Source organism: Diachasmimorpha longicaudata, chromosome 7, assembly GCF_034640455.1.
Source record: "Diachasmimorpha longicaudata isolate KC_UGA_2023 chromosome 7, iyDiaLong2, whole genome shotgun sequence".
In the NCBI taxonomy this organism is placed as follows: Eukaryota; Metazoa; Arthropoda; class Insecta; order Hymenoptera; family Braconidae; genus Diachasmimorpha; species Diachasmimorpha longicaudata.
This window is the reverse complement of record NC_087231.1, coordinates 9114282-9136307: the sequence shown is the minus strand read 5'-3', so window position 1 is coordinate 9136307 and position 22026 is coordinate 9114282. Positions and strand designations below refer to the sequence as shown.

General features: G+C 41.2%; 1 protein-coding gene across 9 annotated transcripts in view; it reads right to left on the bottom strand.

The window, feature by feature from the left end:
• Nucleotides 1–9: 9 nt before the first annotated feature.
• Nucleotides 10–22026, bottom strand: part of LOC135164283 (protein scribble homolog) — a 32623-nt gene continuing 10606 nt past the window's right edge. For 4 of the 9 annotated variants that reach the window (XM_064124482.1, XM_064124480.1, XM_064124481.1 and 1 more), the window contains 5 exons: nt 7515–7852; nt 2598–4350; nt 1919–2469; nt 391–511; nt 10–304 (listed from right to left, as the gene is read on the bottom strand). In XM_064124482.1, coding sequence (XP_063980552.1) covers nt 268–304; nt 391–511; nt 1919–2469; nt 2598–4350; nt 7515–7845 — 2793 coding nt within the window. In that variant the 5' untranslated portion in view covers nt 7846–7852 and the 3' untranslated portion in view covers nt 10–267. Of the gene's footprint in view, nt 305–387; nt 512–1423; nt 1854–1918; nt 2470–2597; nt 4351–5428; nt 5715–5776; nt 6428–7514; nt 7853–8276; nt 8301–10609; nt 10991–22026 lie in introns of those variants that run through there. The other 5 variants (XM_064124483.1, XM_064124485.1, XM_064124486.1 and 2 more) reach the window with 5 other exon arrangements.

Genomic DNA, 22026 nt, shown 5'->3' with positions numbered 1-22026 from the left:
TCTACAAAATTACAATTATTTATTTCTCTGGAACTATTAATGAAAGCTGATATAGTGATCTCGCTTATTAACGTTTTGCATTTTGTATAAAATCTTATAAAATAAGTTAAAAAGGATTCATAAAAACGAGAACGATTTAAACAATACTTATGGACGAAATAAATTAAATGCAACAAATATGAAGATCCTTTTTTTTTAATGAGACTAGAGTCTAAAATTTGTCAGCACTTCCGGTGGGTGATTCTGTTTTCTATTGTCGACAAATTGCTAGTACGGCGCTGATTTCAATGCAGTCTTTGGATACCTGAAAAATGAACAAATAAAATTCGTAATAACATCAAAAATATCTCCTATCGCTTCCTTTAAAAAACAGAAAGACAAAAAAATTACCTATGCCTCCTAGCGATTTCCAGCTCCACTACCCCTTCCCTAACAGCCTTGAACAACTCAATAACTTCCTGATGCGTACACCCCCGCAACTGTTTGCCATTGAGACTAAGAATTTCATCTCCTGAAAGCATGAAAAACATCGACATAAGCAATTTAATCACATAACCAGACAAGATATTCTTATCAAATTAGTCTCCAAGCGCATCCCATTACTCACACAAATATTTACGTCACCCATTAAATCTACCCGACAAATATGTACCCTGTGATCCATCAAAGTCCTCATGTTGTAATAAAAACGGGGGAAAAAAATCAACAGAGAGGAGAAAAAGTCTGGAGAAGGAGAGAAAAAAAAACCGACAGCGTACGCACATTCCCCCCTCGTCTTTCTGGTATCTTTCATGAGATGTTTGCAAGGGTCTTCGGATACTCAACGGGTCCCTGCACCGTGCGTTTCTAGGTAGCTCTTATCGTTGGGTACTTGCCCAACGAGCGCCCGTTACAGAAGCATGCAGCGAGGCTCGAAGGCACGAGGAAACTGCGCTCGGTTTATTCGCAAAACCGTCGTAAAAACACGAGGCCTGTTGACGGTTGAAACACGAAACTGACCGCATCAACTCTCCCATCCTCAGGGAAAAAAACGGCTTTTCCAGGCTGTGGATCAACGGACAGAGGTCTCACCGAGAAGGAAGGAGGGTAAAAAAAAGGTAAATGAAAAATAAAACCACCAGAAAGGGGTAAAAGAGGGGGCCTTGTAAGAGGTCAATGAGGCAAAGACCGTATTACCGATCAGTATGCGTTTCATACCCTCCACAAAACAAGTCAGTGTTGGTGAACTTAAAAGATCTGTTTTACACCGTAAAACATCGAGAAGTGGGGAAAAAAGAAGGCGTATGAAATAAAATGACCCAGCCAAAAATGTTTATGATGCTTGTCTCGTTCTCCATGTTTCGGATTAACGATTCTGGGTATGTTCAACTGGGTGTTTGAGTGTGAATACGCGAATGCTACGTGCTTGGATTTTGCCTCGAACCTTTTGTCAGACTTAGAGATGTGCCCACGAATAAAACTGAAGACCGTTTTTCTCATTTATTCCCACTCCCCATTCTCGTCTCATGTACAATTCATGTTTTATTTGCACCTCCTTTCCCATTCTTCGTTTCACTTCATTGATCAGTCCATCCACTTGAATCCCTCTCAATGCGGAAGAATCCTCGAAACAGTAATCCATCGCGTGCCAATAATGCAATAGTGAAGTAAGAAATCTCCTTAAGGCAGATGATTGGCTATTTCTACCGGCTTGATACAAAACGTGTAATTTAATAGTTGGGAGTTGTCAGTTTAAACTATCAGTAAGTTAGTCGTGTCTCGAGTATCTATTTAATTCTATTTCTCTGGTTTTTCAGGTTCGCAACGTTAAGAGAATTTGTCCGTTGTGCTCTATTAACCGCAATCCTTCGTACCTATTAATTTGACAATGTTTTTATTCACTGTTTATCACTATTTAGTTATTCTATTGAATTGTTACCTTGGAAGAGGGCCTTGGAGGAGTCCGCCTGGCCTCCAGGAAACACTCGCCTCACAAAAATTCCCATCTCTCCCCTCGGGCTGTCTCTGCCACCAACAACGCTGAACCCAAGACTCGGCTTTCCAATGCCCTTCTCGAATCTCGCAGCATGTCTCGTCAAGTACTGGTCGGCATCCGGTGTAGGTTCAACAGGATCCTTTCTAGCCTTCGTAACACACGTTAATGGAAGATAATTTGGCCGTTTCCTCTGCAAAGCATCCACCTGCTTATCCACCTCCACTCGATCACCCGATACATCACACTGCCTCTGATTATCCATTTGTGATGCATTTGAGAGATTCTTGGCATTCTCAAGGTGTTCGTACTCCTTGGGGATAGCTGTTGTCTCTGTATATCCCTCGGGTACGGTTTCCTCGTACGCCGTAGTCAGTCGCACCTTATTACCCGTAAATGACTTAAGGAATTCCTGTACTTCCTCGAGGGTTTTCAGTGTTCGCAATTCTTTACCTTCTACTTCGACTATTTCATCACCTAAACGTAATCTTCCATCCCTAGAAATCAATTTTACGGTAAGAAAATGAGAAATGGTACAGTAAAATATCAATTTATCATTATTTCCATTATTTTTCATTCAATGAATAAACGGAAAAATGTATTTTGGCAATAGAAATCATCTCACCTGTGTGCAATTCCGTCATTCTCCAACTGCACAACAATATACTTCATCTCCCCTCCATGTTGCTGAGCCAATCTAATCCCCAGACTATCCTTGCCATCCCTCCTCATCAACTGCACCGCTCGACATCTCCTAACCCTTCTCGGTGGCTGAATAATGTCACTCAGAAATCTGGTTTTATCCTGCTGGAGTCTAACCCGATGAGGCGGTGTACAATCCACCTGCTGCTGCTCTATCTTAATACTCTGCACGCTATCCGAGCACAATGATAATCGATTTGACGGGCTATCATCGTACGCGCCCTGATGAATGCTCGGCAACAGTCTGCCAGATGTGCTCTGATGCCACCTGAGGCCATCAATTCCCTCGTTCATATCAGACACACTTCTAACGGATTTAATCGCCTTAACACTGAGATTACTGGTCACATCGCGGCACTCACTAGGCGTCGAACTTCTCATTGGTTTCTCAAGCTCCGAATCAATAACACTACTAGTGTCAGAGCTATCTGTACACTTCAAACTAACTGTTTCATTCTCAAATGTTGCGGTCGATTCACCCCTTCCTGCACCGTCCGAATCATACCCCGATTCGTTAGAACTGACGTAATGCGATGACAGTCTTTGCTCAGGACAGGGGGCCGAGTTGCGCCGATGATTTCTCAGTGTCGCTATGACATCCAACTCGGCACCCAGGGAAGACGTCTCCGATAATCTGTAATTATCGATTTGCGGGTAGTCTGATGTCTCTTGGGTGGATTCGGTGAGCGTTGGTTGTACATTTCTTGGTGGACGTATAAATGGACTGTAGCATCTCTCCTCGCGTTTCAATGTGTCCTCCATTCGCTCTAGGTTACTCGGATTGAGACTGTACCTGTCTGGGTCACACTTACTGAGACTACTGGATGCCCTACCACTTCTATACTCGGCGTATGAATTCCGGCTGAATCTAGGTGTTTGAGGATTATCCCCGTTCGTGTGTTTACTCCGTCGTCTGCCCAGGGTCGTTGTACCATCGAAGGACTCGTCGATTTTTAAAACTGGAAAATGCTCCTCGGAGGTGGCTTTGAAGAGACGATCCTCCTTCGTCTGTGGAGGACCATTTCGTTCTTCTGGTAGGACGGATAATTTTGAACGCAAGAAGGCATAGGGAAAGTTACATCTCTTTGTTTCCTTGAAGTCACAACTACTCGATTTTCTCAGTGAATCATTTCGCGTATCGTTGAAATCACAAGCACCAAAACCCGAGGATGATGATCTTCTCGATGATGAGGTCATCGATATTTCCTCGAAAACATCATCGTCGTGATTATCCACAAGATTATCACAGGACATTGTCTTGTCTTTTCTATGAGCAATCTGAAGATCAATTCCCTCCGAGGGATCGTCACCTTTGACATAAGTTGGACTCGTATTCAATTGTGATGTACTGCAGCTTCTGAATAGTGTTTCCTTATCAGTGGTTTTTAGTCTATCATCACAGTTGGAAGATTTTCTCATTGTTTTAGTGGAGTTCAACATTCCGGTTGAACCCATTCTGATGAAGAATGATTTGAACGGCGATGGTGATCGTCTTGACAACAATTTACCATCATTTTTACGATTCTCCTGGGATTTATCGGTATTATTGTTATTACTCTCGTGATTGTTATTGTTAACGGTGTCTTCACGTTCGAGTGCACAGATGGACTCTCTCGAGCCGACACGCCGGAAGGATTCGATTTTTTTGCTCATCCTCCGTCCCCACACACTCAAACCTGTAAAATAAGATATAAAACGTTAATAAAGATCAATTCGCACGAAATTTATAGGGTATTACGTATTAACTCCGTGTTAACAGAAATAAATACAAGATTGTTGGGTTAAATTATAGCTGCAATATCCGGTTGAGACATTAATTCTGTATAAAATAAAATTCCCCCTAAAAATTAAAGGTCCATTAAAAAAACCATCCTCCGGCTCATCAACCCCACCAGCAAAAAAAAAAAGAAAAAATAATACAACTTCACAAAGTTATCCGTAGTGTCGTAAAAATATTTCCAAACTGTAAAACACATTCTACGTTGCATTCTGGTTCACCTCTGGGACACGAAAAATTGCCAAGGGTCGAAAAAATGCCCACTCGTTCATTCTGAAAACGTTAATGGGAAGCATTGGTATGTTTCATACAATGTCAACATAGCAAAAAGCAAGAAAGTTATAATAACCCGAGCTACAACGACATATGGCGGTGTTCCTGTACATGATGGGCCGTATGAGGAAAGTGGGCAACTGTTCAGCCAAGTTACCGGGATATTTTTGGGACTACTTTTTCACCAGGGTGTCGAGAGAAACCAGCTAACGGGTTCCCCCCCATATTCCTGCATGAATCGTCAACCAATTCAGGTATCGAAAACACATGTTTCTTTTTGACGAGAGATAACGCACCACAACCGCTTCCACCTTGCACCTCCTCAGAAGCTACCGAGAGTGCGGAGTTGCAGACACCCCTCGCCCACCGGCCCTCCCTCCCAACAGTTCCTCCCTGAGTTCCTTTCATTCTCTCAAAACCCCACATTAGCATCCTGATTAGCATCTCAAGCTACCGCAGTCATTCTTCAGCATCTTTTAAAGATTATTCACATCATCACAGGCATAATAACGAAATCGTTTTAGTAAGTGGATTCGAATGCTTAATTAACGCTGATTCACGAAGATTACATTAAGCCCGGATAGGGAGGGGGGCAGGGAGGATCACGAGTGGTTCTCAAAGCCGCAAACTACCCAAAAAACGAAGAGAAAAAAAGGACCGATTGAATGCTTCAGTACACTTATACAATATTTTTTATTAGGTACCATCAAAACCGTATTCGCGGGTTTAACGTCTTCGCCCTGTTGACTTTTACGATGTCGAAATACCGTGTTTAGTATGGCCTCAAGCCCCTCCCGTATCCAGCCACGAGGACCGCCACCACACCTCATCCGTATGATATATTTTCAAATATCTCGTTTTTATTTGCCCCATCGTAATGTGCATTTGAGTCTCATTTGGATGAGATATGTGTACCACTGGCTCGTAACATCCGGCGCGTAGGACTGCATTAAGTATCCAGTGATGTGCGTTCGATGACTCGTTGAAAATGACTATGGGTGGGGGCTACTTCACCATCGGAGGAGAGAATTAAACTTGTGTACGTTGTATACCTTGTAGCTCACTGAAAATCCCAGCCAGTGTAGTCTTCCTGACTTTGGACGTATGAGCTCAGTCGTAAATCTTATAAAAGACTCGCTCGCACGCCAAACGACGGACGTAATAATTTCCGGTTTTCACGATATGCCCCTAGTCCGAGTTGTTCTTCTTCTCCCGGCCAAGGACAGTAGTCCACCAAGTATCCAAGTAGTTAGATGAAGAGTGAGAGGGAGAGTCCAATGTCCAATGTCCAAAGGGAGATGCAATTGATTGGTTGTATGAAGAAGGGGTAAATGGCCTGAACGAGTTATCGATTAAACAGAGAGCTCTACACACGCACTTGAGGTGTATCAAAGCCGAGTTTTGTATTTGCTGGTACGAGATACACCGACAAGACTGAGAACTACTTCGTTTTCATCGTTATATTACTTGGGATGTTTGTTGTCGTTTCTCATCGTGTTATAAGCACGCACACGCACTCACCCATGCTCAGGACACATTCTAGCAAGTAGCAGAGCGTTCATTCCCTTCCTTTCTGGAAAGCTTCGTGTACTTAGAGACGCCACGTGACGATATTGCTAAGAGTCCTCGAGGACAACGGCAATTGTGGAGGGGGAGGTAGCGTTGTAAAAATAGTCTTTTAGACTTTTGCTTTTTTTTCTTTGTTTTATCAGTTATTAGGTTTTTTTCATCGAGTTCTTTTCATTTCTGCGGCTGAGGGAAGTGCTCTCACGACCGGCTTGGTAGGTTTGATACAATCCGGAATATCCGGATTGTTCGAGGCGTCTTGCGATTAATTCGTGGATTTTTGTTGTGTTCAATGATAGGCAGATGGCTACCGGTTTTTAACTCTGGTGATGCCACTTCCCGGGCTACTGGGGGGAGAGAGAGAGAGGAATTTATGGGATTTATTAATTTATAGTTTGTTAATGGGAAATTGAGATGGGGTAATGGCAGGGGGGAGAAAATTTTCTAGGGGGCATTTTACACGGCCATCAATCACGCGAGGGCTATTATAGTTTTCTTTCTACTGGTTTTTCGAGGTAACGGAATAAGAGATGAGACGATCATCAGTCCATTGTTCTCAGTAAATGATAGAATTCATTAGCTCGATTGGGAGATCCCGAGAAAATCTAGGATTCTGGCAATACAGGTAATTAATTGAAGACGGAATTCTTTGGTATTTTGCGGATTAATTCGTTATGGGTAATTAACGCGAATTTTACCGCCACCCACGTTGTTTCATTACAATTGATTTCGTAATTGATTTATCTATTGCAAAATCGCACCATCACGATTGAGGATCGACAGACCGATGCCTCATTTGCATCTATCGGACATTCACCATTCTCTCTTTATGCGTTTTCATGGTGGAATTTGTCACGTGGGTTTCTGGGAATGTAACTATTCATTGGAATTTTTACAAAGCCCGTTTCATGGTTTTTGTGATTTTTTCGCGGTTTTGAAAGAATGTTTGAGGTGAAGTTTTTCGCCTTCGTCTCGCCTTTGAATATATTGATTGTGTATTCACAAACAATTCTGATATTATGAGTCTATGATCCAACCACCGAGTTACAGTACTTCACTGTCCCACCGGGATTCGGACCCCGACGCGTCTAATTACGTATCAGACACTCTCCAATTACGCTACCAGGAACTGGAGAATTTATTTTATCTAATAGTCATGGCAACTGTGATTTAATAATCACATGCAATCCCTGACATTTTCTATTAGCATAGCGTAATATTTACCTCGGGCTTTCTCAGGCTCATGCTCGACGATGAAAGCCGGCACAGCAGTGACAGTTTGATAATCATTGTCAACTCCAACGCGTGTACCAATTTCAGTCTCATCGGTGAGGATCATTGAGTGAATGGCCGTAGCATCGCCACAACTTCTTCTCGCATACTTGAATTTCGAGCCACGGAGTATTGCTGGATTAAATGCCTGATGGATCGGTACATCCAGGAATTTATTCGATGTTCCCGCATTTCCAGGCGGCTCGTCCAGGGGAGTTGGTGGAAGCGATGCACCAACCTCGTCTGCGCTGTGTCGTCTCACTTTTGCCAGTCGTTTGAACATGATTTATCTGGAATCAGAATGATTTTGAAGGATTAACAAGTGGAGAAACTAGACTGCAATTTTTTGTCATGCTCCTGAGCTTAATTAATTAATTATGTGCTTCCGAGTACAATAGAGGTAGCATTAGGGAGCTATTAAGATCATTTTTACATTAAAGGGTAATTCAGATAAATGCGCCTGTTTGAGCTAATTTGGATTATTCTTCTAGTGGAATATTATCTTTCTATCATTTCCGGTGAAACGCATAACTTGGATATTATATGAAAGAGTGAGAGTGCAGGCTAGTAGTTGTGGTTGAAGGATAGTGGAGAATATTTTACAGTTTAGCGTAGACTACAGATTATTATAGATTTCCCAACATTCACATTTACCGAATTTTTTCAAATCAATACACCGTAAAATTTCCCCCAATTTGGAAAAAAAAATTTCACCTGTTTTTCCTTCTCTGTATATTGAGGAGTCAGTTCATTTTTCGTCCCCATCATTGTGTTTATGACTCTCCGGTGAAGGTAGCTTCGAATTATTGTCATTCTTTGTATCATTCGAATGCAAAATATTCAAATAAAAAAAATATGACACCGGAACCCCCATTCGCGACCAAAAAATTCAAGAGACTCATTAAATTCCCGAGGTTCTATACAGTCGCCTCGTTAACTCCAGTTAAACTTGATTCATGGATCGAAGAGTCATCACGATGATACGTTAGGTTTTGTCCTAACGAACTTGCCCCGACGTTCTAGACCCCGATCAGCGTAAATTTAACAAAACCGCTAGGATGAAACCTATTCTCGGGACGATTCAGCCGCACTGTGCATGGTACATCTCAGTAATTTTTTTCACTGACGTGCGACATTGTTTCGAGTTGTGAGTTTCTATGTACTGGCATTCTAAAGATGGGGAAGTTGTGTAGAGGTGGTGGGTCTTTGGGTATGCTTAGAGAAAATGTATCGTTCGTGGTGGTAAATCGAGTCAAGGGAAAATACATGGGAGTAAACGTAATTGCTTTCGCATGTTAACTGCAATCTGGCCTCTCTTTAACACCCTCGCGTTCAAGATCCTTCTTATTCCTTTACCACGACACTCAATTTTCTGGTTAAGGATTTGGATTTACTCTTTAATTTGTCGAGGGTACATGTTAAACTGGAAGGAAACTCTTCGTTACGTATAAATTTCATGATGCAATGTTCATTTTGCTCGGAGAAATTTCGCCAAATTTTTTACAAGTTCTCTGATTATCTTTCCCAACCACTTTTTAAATAATCTGCAACCTCTACGCAACTCATCGCCATTCCACTATCAAATTTTATTGTGAAGATAATTGTACAAATTCATCAGTTGTCTCCAAACAATCACTTCTCCACTCATTGTCAACAAAATGTCACAATAAACTTAAGTTTCATGATTGTATTCATTATGATTAGCAACCTCTCAATGCTGACGACCAATTAAATTCTTCAGTCTCTGCGAAGGCAATCCACAATTTATTTTCCCTTGTCAAGGTCTCCACGCACGGGATCAAGACACACATGTTGCCCAGCGTCAAATAAGAAAAAAAAAATTTATATGTGGGGGAAAAGACGTTGAGATACGTTGGCAGAGAGACACATTTCTGACCTCGTTTTTTGCAAACCAATGGTGCGATATATAAAAATGTCTCTTATGTCATCCCCCTGGCAAACTGCACTCCAGATAATCTCCCTCCTCGAAGCGTCTTTAACAACATTTCCATTCGCCTGTTTCTTTTATCATTGAGACATACTGAACGAAAGAGGGAAGGGACGAGGGGGAGGGAGGAGAGAAATAACGGAGTGGTGGAAACGTCACGTTTTTCGATCGATCCATCAGTGGGTATCCGCGTCTGGAGGTCTCGGTGATGCCAACTGGCCGGTTTTACCGAGCCCTTTAATTATCCAACTTCACGAATTGTAAGCATTGTGAGAGGGACTGCGATTTTCACAAGTCAAAGGGGATAATCGGTCTGGTAAAGTCTCTGGGGCTAAATAAAACGAGCCTTTTGCCTAGGAACCATCTGGCTCTGGAGGGCTCTGCAACCGCCCACGGGACATCGCGTGCGTCACGTTTCTCTTAACAAAAAAAAAACGTTAAATAAATGTTTGACTTTTTTCTACAGCCGAGCGGTTTGTGGGTTAATGGGATAAGTAGAAGTTGATGTAAATGAAAACAAATTGCATCTTAGATGGGAAAAAAAATCACGCAAAACATAAAGTACAAATGTATCCTTAAAATGAAAACACGATGAGTATTCAATTTACTGATATGTCATTAATTCATTCAGAGATGTATGTTTACAAATTAAAGGAGTAATTGAGGTAACTCCAGTGTTCAATACAATGACCTTTCAATTTTCAATTTAATTTTACCCGTTATAAGACTATAATTCAATACCGAGTAATAGAATTATTTATGTACATGTAGAACAAAAGAGTATAAAGTAAGACGAGCGAAGCATAAAAAGGCATAAAAAACTACTCATTGCGAGCGTAAAACAATTTTCATAAACCAAAAATACCGAAAATGTCCCCGGAACAAAGAGCCGGAGAGTATATTTTACGTTTATGAACCCACTAACAGAATTAATATTCTTTTATTTCCACATATTATTGCAGACACGGTGAAAAAGCAAGGGGGTAGAGATAGGGAGGCAATAATAACCCAAGAATGAAGAAAAATAAAAAAAATTGTGCGGAAAGTATAACCACAGAGTCATGCCCTCCCGCGAAAAAGTCGTAATACACTCACGCACCTGTCCTACGGGTAGTCGTTACGGTGTACCGCGGTTAGATTTATGTTAATCCACATCTCTTATTATAAGTGTTGGCCCCTCACCCCTCACTCAGATGATGCAGTAGTCTGTCCAATGGACCACACGCTCAGACACTTAACATGGCGCACAAATATAATATAGCCGTGCAAACTACTTCAATAGTAAATACACTGACTCGCACTCATATGAATAAGGGAAAGTGTGTTATAAGTAATAGTTGGTGTGCGTGCCGTGTACTTCACCCGCACCACGCACAACACCGTGAGGTGATAATGATATACACGTGCAGCATATTCAAGACAAACTGAGAGTTGATTTTAATCACGCAATATTCCTGTTAAAATGATCTCTCATTCCTTCCTTGGTATATCGAAGGTTCATTCGCTCTGTCATTTTTTCCCCGTTTTCCCCCTTTTTTATCCTGGTACGGTGCTAAAATAAACAATGACATCGATAATTGTCCGGAGCAATGTTCAAGGATATGAAGCGAAGGGGATTACGATGCGCGGGAAATATTTATTGGCAGAAGTGGGAGAGGAAAAATCCGCGCTGAATCGCATGAATTCTTTCCTCTCAAGAACTCTCTCTCTCTCTCTCGTCTGAGATTCATGACTGAGTGGATATTATTGGACAATACGTTGTTGACGATGCGTCTTCATCGCATTGTTATGAATACTGCACAACATTTGGAGTTGAACATCAATGCTCTCACCGCAGCCCCATTTCACCGTCTCGGCCGTACAGTTGAAAATTTCTCCAACATTCAGGCTCAGTGTCATCTGAATTCGTGATGTTGGGAGTTTGAATTTAATTCCTCTATTCCTTCTTAGAGCCTCAATTAAAGGAGCCTCGCAAACGCGAAATAACCCTCCTCGATGCAATTACAGACGTATTCCCTGGCGCACCGATAATAATCACGAAAGAAGAACTAGAAATCTCAATCTCGTTGAAATTAATGCAAAAATTTTCCTCCACATCTCCGACTAATGTATCATAATACCATAAACTTCCCAATGAGATATGAAAATGAAAAACATCTGCGTGTAACCGATAAACTGGATTAACGTCCGCAGAAAGCGAATCGTCGAAGTTTATTAAACTCCCCGTGAAACTAAACCCAATCCGTCTTATCTCGTAAATGCAAAGCAAATTAAATCGATTGATCGATGCCGGTGGAAATCCACCAGATTTATGAAACACAGGGTGGAGTTGTAGTGGGACAGTGGGCCTACATAACATAGTCAATGCACCTGTTGGCACATATCTTGCGTAATGTACGAGTGAGTGAGTGAGTGAGTGAGTCTGGGCGGCCTCAAGAATTCCGGTGTACTTTCACTCTCGTCGAAACCTTTCCCAAACGCATTCATCATTATAAAAAATATTATTTTTATTAAACGCTGAATATTCACGGCGGGCCCATTGTGGAATCGTGGAAGAGGCCGCCAGACACTGGGATGCACCACGAGGTGGCCCTTTGGGGTGTGAGTACATGTGCGACACAGACAGAGAGATGCCGCCGAAATAGCACTCTCGAGACTTAAAATCTCCACTCTCGGCGTGTTTTAAAGTTAGCACTGAAAATTAGCAAATGCGAGTGTATGAAGCTGGCGGCGATTATTTCCTCTCGTGTTTCAGTTTACCAAGTCAAAATTTAACAGGAACGCCCCCTCCAAAATGGAATATTTGCTACCGAGATACGGGAGGAGGCCCTATATCAACCCCTCAAGGCTAAACAAGAGCGACCAGAAAACACCGGAGGAAGCGGTCGATTAACTTTTTTAGATATTTTTTTTTATTGTTCTTTCTCTTCATTTTCTCCTTTCTTCTTCGTTGCCTCCTCTCCTCCACCTTTGTTATTTCTTCGCCGGGGAGAATTAGAGACCGAGAATGAACGGCAAAGAGGTATAAGATCAGAGTCTTGTCCAGTTGGGAAGATGAGACTGGGGTGCCCCTCAAGGTAAAACGAGGAAGGTGAGATGTTGGCGGTGGGGGAGGGGGACTCAGGGAGAATTAAGGACGTGGAGGTTATACGCTCACGGGGGCTCTTGCACCTGTTCGTTTCTCTCGGGCTGTCCTCTTTCCACGAATTAGAGAGGATCGATGGATGAACGCGTTTAGGGGCATTACAGGCTCGGTGAAGACGCTTATGCACCTCAGTGGACTCGAGATGATGTTTTTTTTATTTCTCATTCTTTTGTTTTTCGTCGACTCATTCGTGTGGGGTCGAGATTTTGGGATGCAAACACGAAACTTCCGTGACGATGATCGCTCTACATCTGCTGATTCCGAGGAATACAATGGAGTGGAATGAAGTTTGAAGATTGAATACACCTGGTCTTCTCGCATCGTTGGTATTGCGGGATATTCTTTTTTTCCATTGGTTTTATTTTAATTGAGCTGTTGCCTTCGAAGCGGAACCCCGGAGATTTGTGTTAGTGACATTGAGGTGAACATTAAGTAATGCTGAAGCTGGTGAATTATATTCAATTATATCCTTCAGTCTCTCGTATCGTCGTTTGGAGAATCAGAGCTGGCGTCGGAACACGTTGAGGAATCACTTTAAATGAGCATCATCAGGAATAGCTTGGGCTATCCTCTTTATTTGAGAAAATAAGAGGAGTAGAAAAAGGGGAAATAATTCTCTTACATCAACTACCTGTTGCTTCTTGTGGGTAAAATGTGAGAGTCGTTTTTGAGGGGAACACGTTAGAAAACCACAAGCCACCAGGGACCCAGGTCTTCCCATTGGGTTTTAATATCGTCGCGCAGCATTCAAAGAAATTCTGTGGATACCTCCTGAGAATCCAAGCGAGTGTATACACCCCTCCAGGCGCCAATTACCTGATGGCACACGTAATTGCCGAAATATAAACCGCAAATATTACGGCGGCTCCTTGGGTGTGTAGAAAGAGTCCCTTTAGCATTCCATTGGTATGAGATGGCGTACGGGGGGAGGAGGGGGAATGAGGGAAAAAATAATATTCAATTTGAAATTTATGGCCGGAGGAAGGACGACAAATCATAAGCAAAAATTTTTGGCTCTCTCTAATTGAGGATGTTTACATGATATCACGAGTATTCGAGTATTTTTTTTTTCTACTGATTAAGGGTTTTTTATCATCGTTTTGATGACGTAGAGGGAAAAAGTCTCTAGTTTTCAGTACCATAGGCCAGAAACACACAAAAGATTCAATAATTTTTGGTCATCAAATTTGTTAAGCAAATTGGAAAAAAATTATGAGTAATCACTCAATCATGAGCAATTGAGTGAATATGGCACACTATATCGTGTCCACATGTGGTGAACACGCTAGAATTAAATACAGATTTGTGGTACTCATATCCAGAATCTCTGGGTGCGGGAATGACTTCACGCGATGAAGAAATGGAAGAAGTTTTATAATTTGCGACGAGTCACAACAGAGGGAGGGGGTTGGCTAGGTTGTGATGTCACACAGCTATTATCGAGGATAATTTGAGAAGAGAAAGTGTCAATTGAAGAACCCCAGGGTGCTTAATTCCAGTATCAAAATACGTGAAAAAGGATGGAATATGCTTTAATTCCAGCCCCATGAGAACTGGATTTCCGTGAAAAATTGTGGGAACTAGAATCTTTTCCCTGATTCCCCCGAGAAAATTCTCCCCGATTCAGTGGGAATCCGCAGACCGTTACTGCAAACCAGACACTTTTTCCTTGTGGATCTTGTCGAGAACCATTGAGTCAGTGGGATGGTTGGCCAGCATGATGTCACGTGAAATCGAAGGTTACACGGTTATTTAATAGAGCTCAAATTCAAGGAACAACAAATTTCCTATTAACATAATCTAATGGATATTTCTTTCGAAACATTTCAGACCATTTATATTTCGCAACATCAAACCACATACATCAACACTACAACAGTCTATGTATATATGATTCACCTAAAAAAATCACAAATATCAAAATTCTTCAATTGAATTGACATGTTCGATCAGTTCTGTATTGAATTATGTTGTGCTAAATCATCTGAGCATTAAACGACCTCACCACCGACATCCCATGACGTACAATATTATTAACAACAATAAATTAAACCGACCTATTATAATTTCTTCATTCATCAATCCACCCGAACCCATCGAACCTAAAGACTCCCCTGAATGCTTCATCCAATCACCCAAGCGTTCTCAGAATCAATCCTCACAATATCCAGGACTGATTCATCCCAAGAGACTGATCATACCATGAAATCGAACAAAGAGATCCCCACAAACAATTTGCCGAAATTCCGTAAGTACACGTCCACTTCATCTCCCAGGCATCTTGAGTTTTTATTGAAGTGATTTTTTTTTAAATTCTCTCTCAGGTACGAGCAGCCAAGCCTTTCAAATCTAACTGATGGTACACGAGTCAAACGATCTGCCTCACACGGGTTTCAGAAGCCCTCAATGACCACCGAAGAATTGACCGGAGTGCGGGGGAGGGTGACGCAGTGACCCTAAAGGAACCCCGGGAGACATTTGCATTGCAATATTCTCATCACCCCCACCCCCTCCAGACCAAAGTATCTTATTCTTTCGAGAGCTACAAAAGAACCCCATACTGACAAATAAACATTCACACACGTGCGAGGAGAACGGTTTGTATATATTAGAACGTATATTTCGTTTGTTTGTATCGTCGACGGCATTCCAGAGGGCCCCTTCTGGCATTTCCTGCACGCGTCCTCCAGGCAGCCTTGCGTCCTCGCGAACACACACACACACACACATAAAACGTTATACGACGTCCCGGGACGAATTCCATCCATCACACATGGCACACACACGCGCATAAATAACCATTTTTGTATTCATAATTCACGCGTTTTAATCCGGGAAAATTAATTCCAAAGTGTAGTTCTGGGCTTGAGCATCATCAGGTGTGACGGATATGGTTTTTTACGATTAGAGAGGATGATGGGAATGTTCATCAATCAATTTAATGTAATCAAATCACCAGGTTCGAGTCGATCTGTGAGAGGATCAATGTACTCTCGAGGCTGCAGGAGGGGCGCAGAACAGGAGTGGAGCTAGTGATGTCTGATCGCATTACCCAACAGAAATCCGCTCAAGTTACTCATCGATATATCGACTTTCGGGTTTGTTGTGTATCAGAATCGTATCATCGCGTGATTAAATTTTTTTTATCAGTCAACTCTAGGAGTTGAAGGTATAAGTGGGAGAAATGCTGCTGTGGGGGAGATACTAATCTCGGTGGAGCCTTAAAAGGAATAGAAAATAATTTGTTTTTAATTTTGTACTTTGAGTTGGAAAAAGAGCCAGTGATGAACAAAAAAATGATTGAGATGAGAATTGTTGGTTGCTTCTACTGTTTCTCGTTAGCTCGGGAAATATTTTCTCTCATTTCCCATTTCTCTCATTGACGTCGGAATAATGGAAAGCGATTCGTTTGGAAAGAGCTTGTGGGGTGATGGAGTGAAGAATTTTCCTCTCAATGAGTTGAAATTAATTGCGGTGAATTTCGGAGATGGAGATAACACGGATAAATTTGATATGATGAATTTATCGGTGAAGAAACTCGGTTTTGAAATATTGAGTACAAAATTTTGAAATTTTTTATTATTTTTTACCCGAGAATTTCTCACGCTCGATTGGATTATCCGACCTGTAACCTTTTCAACCAATTGAATTGTGGTATTCGACGTCCCGTGGGCCAATCAGAAGGAAATATATCCATAATTTTCCTCAAAAATACTCGGCATACAAATGTACGTGTCAAGTCTCCACAAAAAATTCATGTGGCTGCCTTAGTATGCAATAAATTTATTGAAAAATAAACTTCGAATATCTAACCGAATATTGCTCTCCATTTGTTCTCAAAATTTTCAGTTCATATATTGCATCGCACCTGACCGCGATCCGTTCTCCGGGAATAATTCGACAAATACCTCCAGCTACAAAATTATCTGGTATTTCCCTCAAGCCTCCCTGCATACAAATGATCGTGTCAAGTTTTGCAGGAAAATCCCTCGCTCAAGTGCTTGGGATTTTTTAACCTGAAAAACTTAACACTCTCGTTTTTTCACCCCGAGACTATCGAGAAATATCCGATCGTTTTAAAACTCTCCGAGCATTACTACTGAATAATTTACATCTAATTTTCATCTGGTACTCGTCGAAAAATCGGTTCAGCTTCAATATGAGCGATTATTATTGAAAATTCAATAACACGAAACGAGTTTTTCAACAAATATCCACCGTAAAAACCACCGTTCAGTTCAAGTGCAATTCAATTTAATTAAATTCTTCCTTCAAAGTAAATTATATCCCCAACATTGATAGGTGAACCAGCTGTAAATTAACGCCAAAAAAAAATTCCAACACGAAAGGCTCATTAGACACGTACAAATATTTACCTCCGTATTGAAGTAAAATAGAAGAGGCTGAGTTCAAAGATTTCCGTCGATGGGCTATTTAAAGGATTACCTAAAAAAAAAAATACTCTTTCATCTGCAAAAAAGTGAACGCATTTCATCTCTTCGAGGGAATATGAATGCATAATGGTGAATCATATCTCTGAAGTAAAACTAGATCATCAAACCACGCAACCTTGGATTTCTTGCCAAGTTCACTGCACCGGAGTTTGTTGAAGATGTGCTAGCACTCGCAGCTGCCCCCTACCCCCTCACCCCACCTCCCCACCCCAACCAATGCTTTTGCTATGTTATTTAAGAGTTTACGCTTTTACTATACAGCAGAAAAGACTTTTCCGCACCATGTGTGGGTGATTATCCACGAGCGGCTCGAAGATCAAATCGCTCTTCACTCTATAATGTTGGGAAAACGAGTTAAAATCCATTCTAGGTCTATCCTAGTTTTTGTCTAAGCTCACCACACGACTGGACAAACACTCGAGCCATCTAAGGCTCACCAGTGTCTCTCTGCCTTATACAATTATTTCATCCTCTCTCTCAATTCCCCTGCGTATCTACCCAACTCCTCGCCGACTATCCAGCCGTGTTAATCCACACACGTCCTGGTTTTTAATATAAAAAACTGAGATTCAGGATTTCTCCTCTTAACCTTTTAAAGGCCTTTTTTGGTCGTTTACATTTTGTGTTTTATGTAAATTTATATGAATCCACCGAGAGGCAAATGAACCGAATGTATCTCTCTCTCTCTGTGTTTTAGATTTTTCGCGTGATATTTATTCCGGAGAAAAGTTAATACATTGACGCTCTGCTCAATCCTCCGGATTGTTCAGTCGCGATGTCAACATATCTCGGCTTCTAACATGAAAAAAAAACGGGAGCACCTATTCCTCGTTAATCCCATCAAGTTTTTATCCTCTTTTTTTAATCCACCACTTTCTCAACTAGGGCTTCTGTGTACTCTTATCAAGCTATCATCGATTGCAAGAGCGAGAGCGACACGTCTCGACTCCGAGCCATGCATCATTTACGATAGTAAAGAGACAAGTTCATAAGATCCCTCGGAAATGGATCGATCATCCACACATAAAGCGAAGACGAGATGAGCTACCTGCAAATGTTCCTCTCAAGCGTAACCATGAACATACGGAGAACGACAGAAATGATGAGCGGTCGTTCATTCGAGCTACTCTTACTCAGTCATAAGTAGTTGAAGAAGGAAAATAAAATAAAGAGGTAATAAAATGAGAAGGGGTGAGGGGGAAAAAACTTGAACATTTCCCGTGTAACACTGTACCTACTAACGTTACCCTTATGCCGTCCAACATCCGATACGCACTTCAGGCTTCTCGCTCGTATGCCTATCTGTATCATGTGCTTGTGGTAAAACGACACCGTGACGTAACACTGAGATGATGGGGGGAGAAAATGAATAAATAAAAAAAACCAGCTCACAATGTTGCAGCGGCATTTATTTATGCTAAAATCATTCTGTCACTATCGGGCGCATCGATTATCGCATGAGGGAAGTAAAACTCAATGTATTTTCGTTGGGAGATTATGGGTGGATTTAATGTGGAATTATGTCATGAATTCACGCGGAATTTAATCGTTCGGGTTAATGCACTCTTGCCTATAAATACGTGCACTGGGGTTTGCATAAAATGAGAGGTTTTCCGGAAATTTCCGTTATGAGATGGACGAATACAGTATGAGGATTGATTTTAGATACTGAGGTGGAATAAACTCTGATTATTAGAAAATTATTTTTAGGACTAGAGAGGATATATTGTAGCTTTTAGCAGGTGAAAATCTACAGCAAATCAGTTGGCGAAATATTTTTGCAAACTTCGAGCTACCGGTGGAATATTAATGATCACTTATGGGGAGAATTGAAAATGAATGGTAACATCGTGGATTATATTATTTAAAAAAATTATATTCAGTAGAGGGAGATGTTGAGGACAGCTTTCCCTCGCAATTCTATAAATTTGTAAAACGCAGATCCGATCGGGCGAGAACCTCTTCGGTGATTTTATAATTGCCTTGACGAGCGGCTTTGGAGAAAAATTGTCAAGAGAAGTTTCTGGAAGATAAGGATATTCTGTACAGGAAACGCACCTAACAGTTCGTTATGAAATATTTCATCATGAAGATAATCGGCTACTTAACGAGATGCAATCAATTTTCCTCTATTTGGAATTCTCTTGAAATTAAATATTTTTAGCAACAGAAATTTGTTATAATAAAGTCTCAAGCGTTCATCCCCGGATAATTTCCTACAAAAGATAATCCCGAGAATTACGGTTCCAAAAGTCGATACCACTGTCCCTGGAAATCAGAATATTTTTCTCCGTGAATTCTACATTAAATGGAATGCACTGAACAAAGTGCATTCACTGAGTCTCGACCCTGGGGTTTATAATTCCCCCGACATTATCTCAAATTAAAAGTTTTTAAACTCTTTAAAAATATCTTTACAACGTTGAACGATAAGGGAACTCATCCCTCAACCTTTCTATTTACGACTGCCCATCAAATATTTGACAAGTCAATCTCGAGAGTAAAATTTTCTCGTGAAAATTGAAGTTTTTTTTAATCATCTTGATACGACGTGATATCACATATCACGTGCCACCGATAACACCTCCAGCACCTCCACCACCATTACCCCATCCCCCAGAGCTCGAGAGTTTTGCCTCAATTCCGGTGTCGACATTCCAGTGCGTGGAATACCTGTGTGTGACACGTGCGATCGATTCGAGGACGGTCACATGCAATTATGCACACGTATATTCATGCACATGGATATCTCGAGACCGTCTAAGAATATACACCGGGCCAGACCGAGCGTCGTCGGACATGGAGGAGAATAAACATTTACTGCAATTTCATATCGATCTGATATCTCTCGATATAACCACACGTTTGAGTGCCCTCAAGGAAGTAAAGAGAATGAAAAATATATCTCACATTGTCTGGTTGTAAGATAAACACTGGAAAATTAACATTCATGCAGGTCAAGAAGTAGAATCCAGTGAAAACTGGGGTGAAAGCTAGAATCAACAGATAAATTTTGAATTCATGTTGTGTTAATCGATATGAAAGTGGACTACAAGGTTCAGGCATTATTCGATTATAGAGTTCTTTTACTCGTAACACTTCTATCTCTGATTGCTTTCCTCGAACTGCACCGAGAGGAAGAGACTTTTTTCAGAAGAAAAATGGAAATTCGTTTGAATTTCACAGATGAATTCAAATATTTCCCCTAATCACTACAAAGTCAATTAATCCGTTTGGTTTTGGTATACAAAATCGCCTTTAGGACAAGCACAAATTTTATTTCTGCAAATCGTTGCAGAGTTTCAAATAAAAAACATTTAAACTGTCGAGTCATTAAAAAATATTCACCCGACTCTTATTCTATTCTGAATCGCTGAATAACGAAGATAAATAATGGAAGAATGTAACTCGTCGGCAACACTGGACTCAAATGCCTCAAATTCCTGGAGCCCATGAGTTGGAAATGATTCCCAAGGCGCACTCACATCCAATAAGTGTCTACCCATGTCACTGGTGACTTAAACTAGATAATTTTCCTCGATACGATTAAAATAACTCTCTCCCAATGAAATTCACGCACCAAATCTAGTTCTAAATGTATAAACCAAGTTAACGGTGGTGAGTGCCCACGTTTTTTTTTTGTCACACACTCGATAAAACGCAGTTTGCTACCGTTAGGTAAACCCCGACCGTTACCAGACACAACGAATCAGCAATTCTTTGATTGACCAGTGTCAAATTGTGGGGGATAATTGAAGCTGTGCAATGGCAAATATGTGCGATGACCGGATGACATCGGACATTCTCGTTTACATCGCAAACAGGGACTAACGAAAATAGAGTCGTCAGTTGGAGTCTGTTACTTGAAAACTCCACTGCTCATGTATTTATAATTCTCGAATGTGGAATGGGTTCGTTCACTTGAAGAGCCGCTCTTGAATGCCGGAGTGAAGGTGTGAAATTTGTTTGAAATTTCCGCCAGGGCGCAGAATCTACGGGAAAGTCCAACTCCGCATTGCAGTATTACAGTGCAGGAAGGATGTGCAGGTCCTTTTGACTGCGGTGGTATATTCATGGCTCACCTTTGCAGCTCGGGGGCTTTCACCCGCACCGCCGGCATCGACAGCCCTATTTTCCGATTGATATGCAATTTCCGATTTCAGATAATGGACGCATTTCTTTAGGTTCTGACTCCTGACGTAAATTCCCGAGGATTTATTGAATTTGAGGAGTGACGTAAGAAATTTTTTCCAGAGAGATTCTATGACATTCCAATGGGGAAAAAGGAAATGAATGCGAAAAGTAGTTTCGACTGCATTTGGTAAAAAAATTCGCCAACTCCTCCATTGGCGCCAATAAATTGTGGTGCGAGTTGGACTGTGTCTGCGTCTAAAACAATTATTATTTCGTTTCTTGAAAGAGCGTTAAAGCGAGATAAACTTTATCTGGCGTCATTATTCGGGTAATATTTCATATTTAATACTCCCAAGAATTCATTTTACCCCTCATCCCCTAATGCATAAGTCAATTTTTCCACCGCAAACGTAAGCACGTCTTCTAAAAAGTCTCCCCAATGTGCGTTTATTCTCTTTTTCACTTATTTTTCAGTGCATAAATAATTATTTTATAGCAATGCACCTGCAATGCGCGTTGCCGATCGATTCGAAACTGATCGCTTGTTAAGTGTCATACATGGCTAAACCTCGGTTTCTCGTACCACCTTGATTTATGCACGACGATAACGAACGTTATATGCATCTAGCCAACTGTACACTCTCTTTAATATCCTGCAAATGTATTTGAATGTGTGGTACGTGTGCCTTGTAAAGCCAAACAGGCGTCTCGATCTTTGTGAAAAAGCCCATGGTGAAATAAACGACGATGTACATGGTGGAAGTTAAAAGGGGTCGAGAGGAG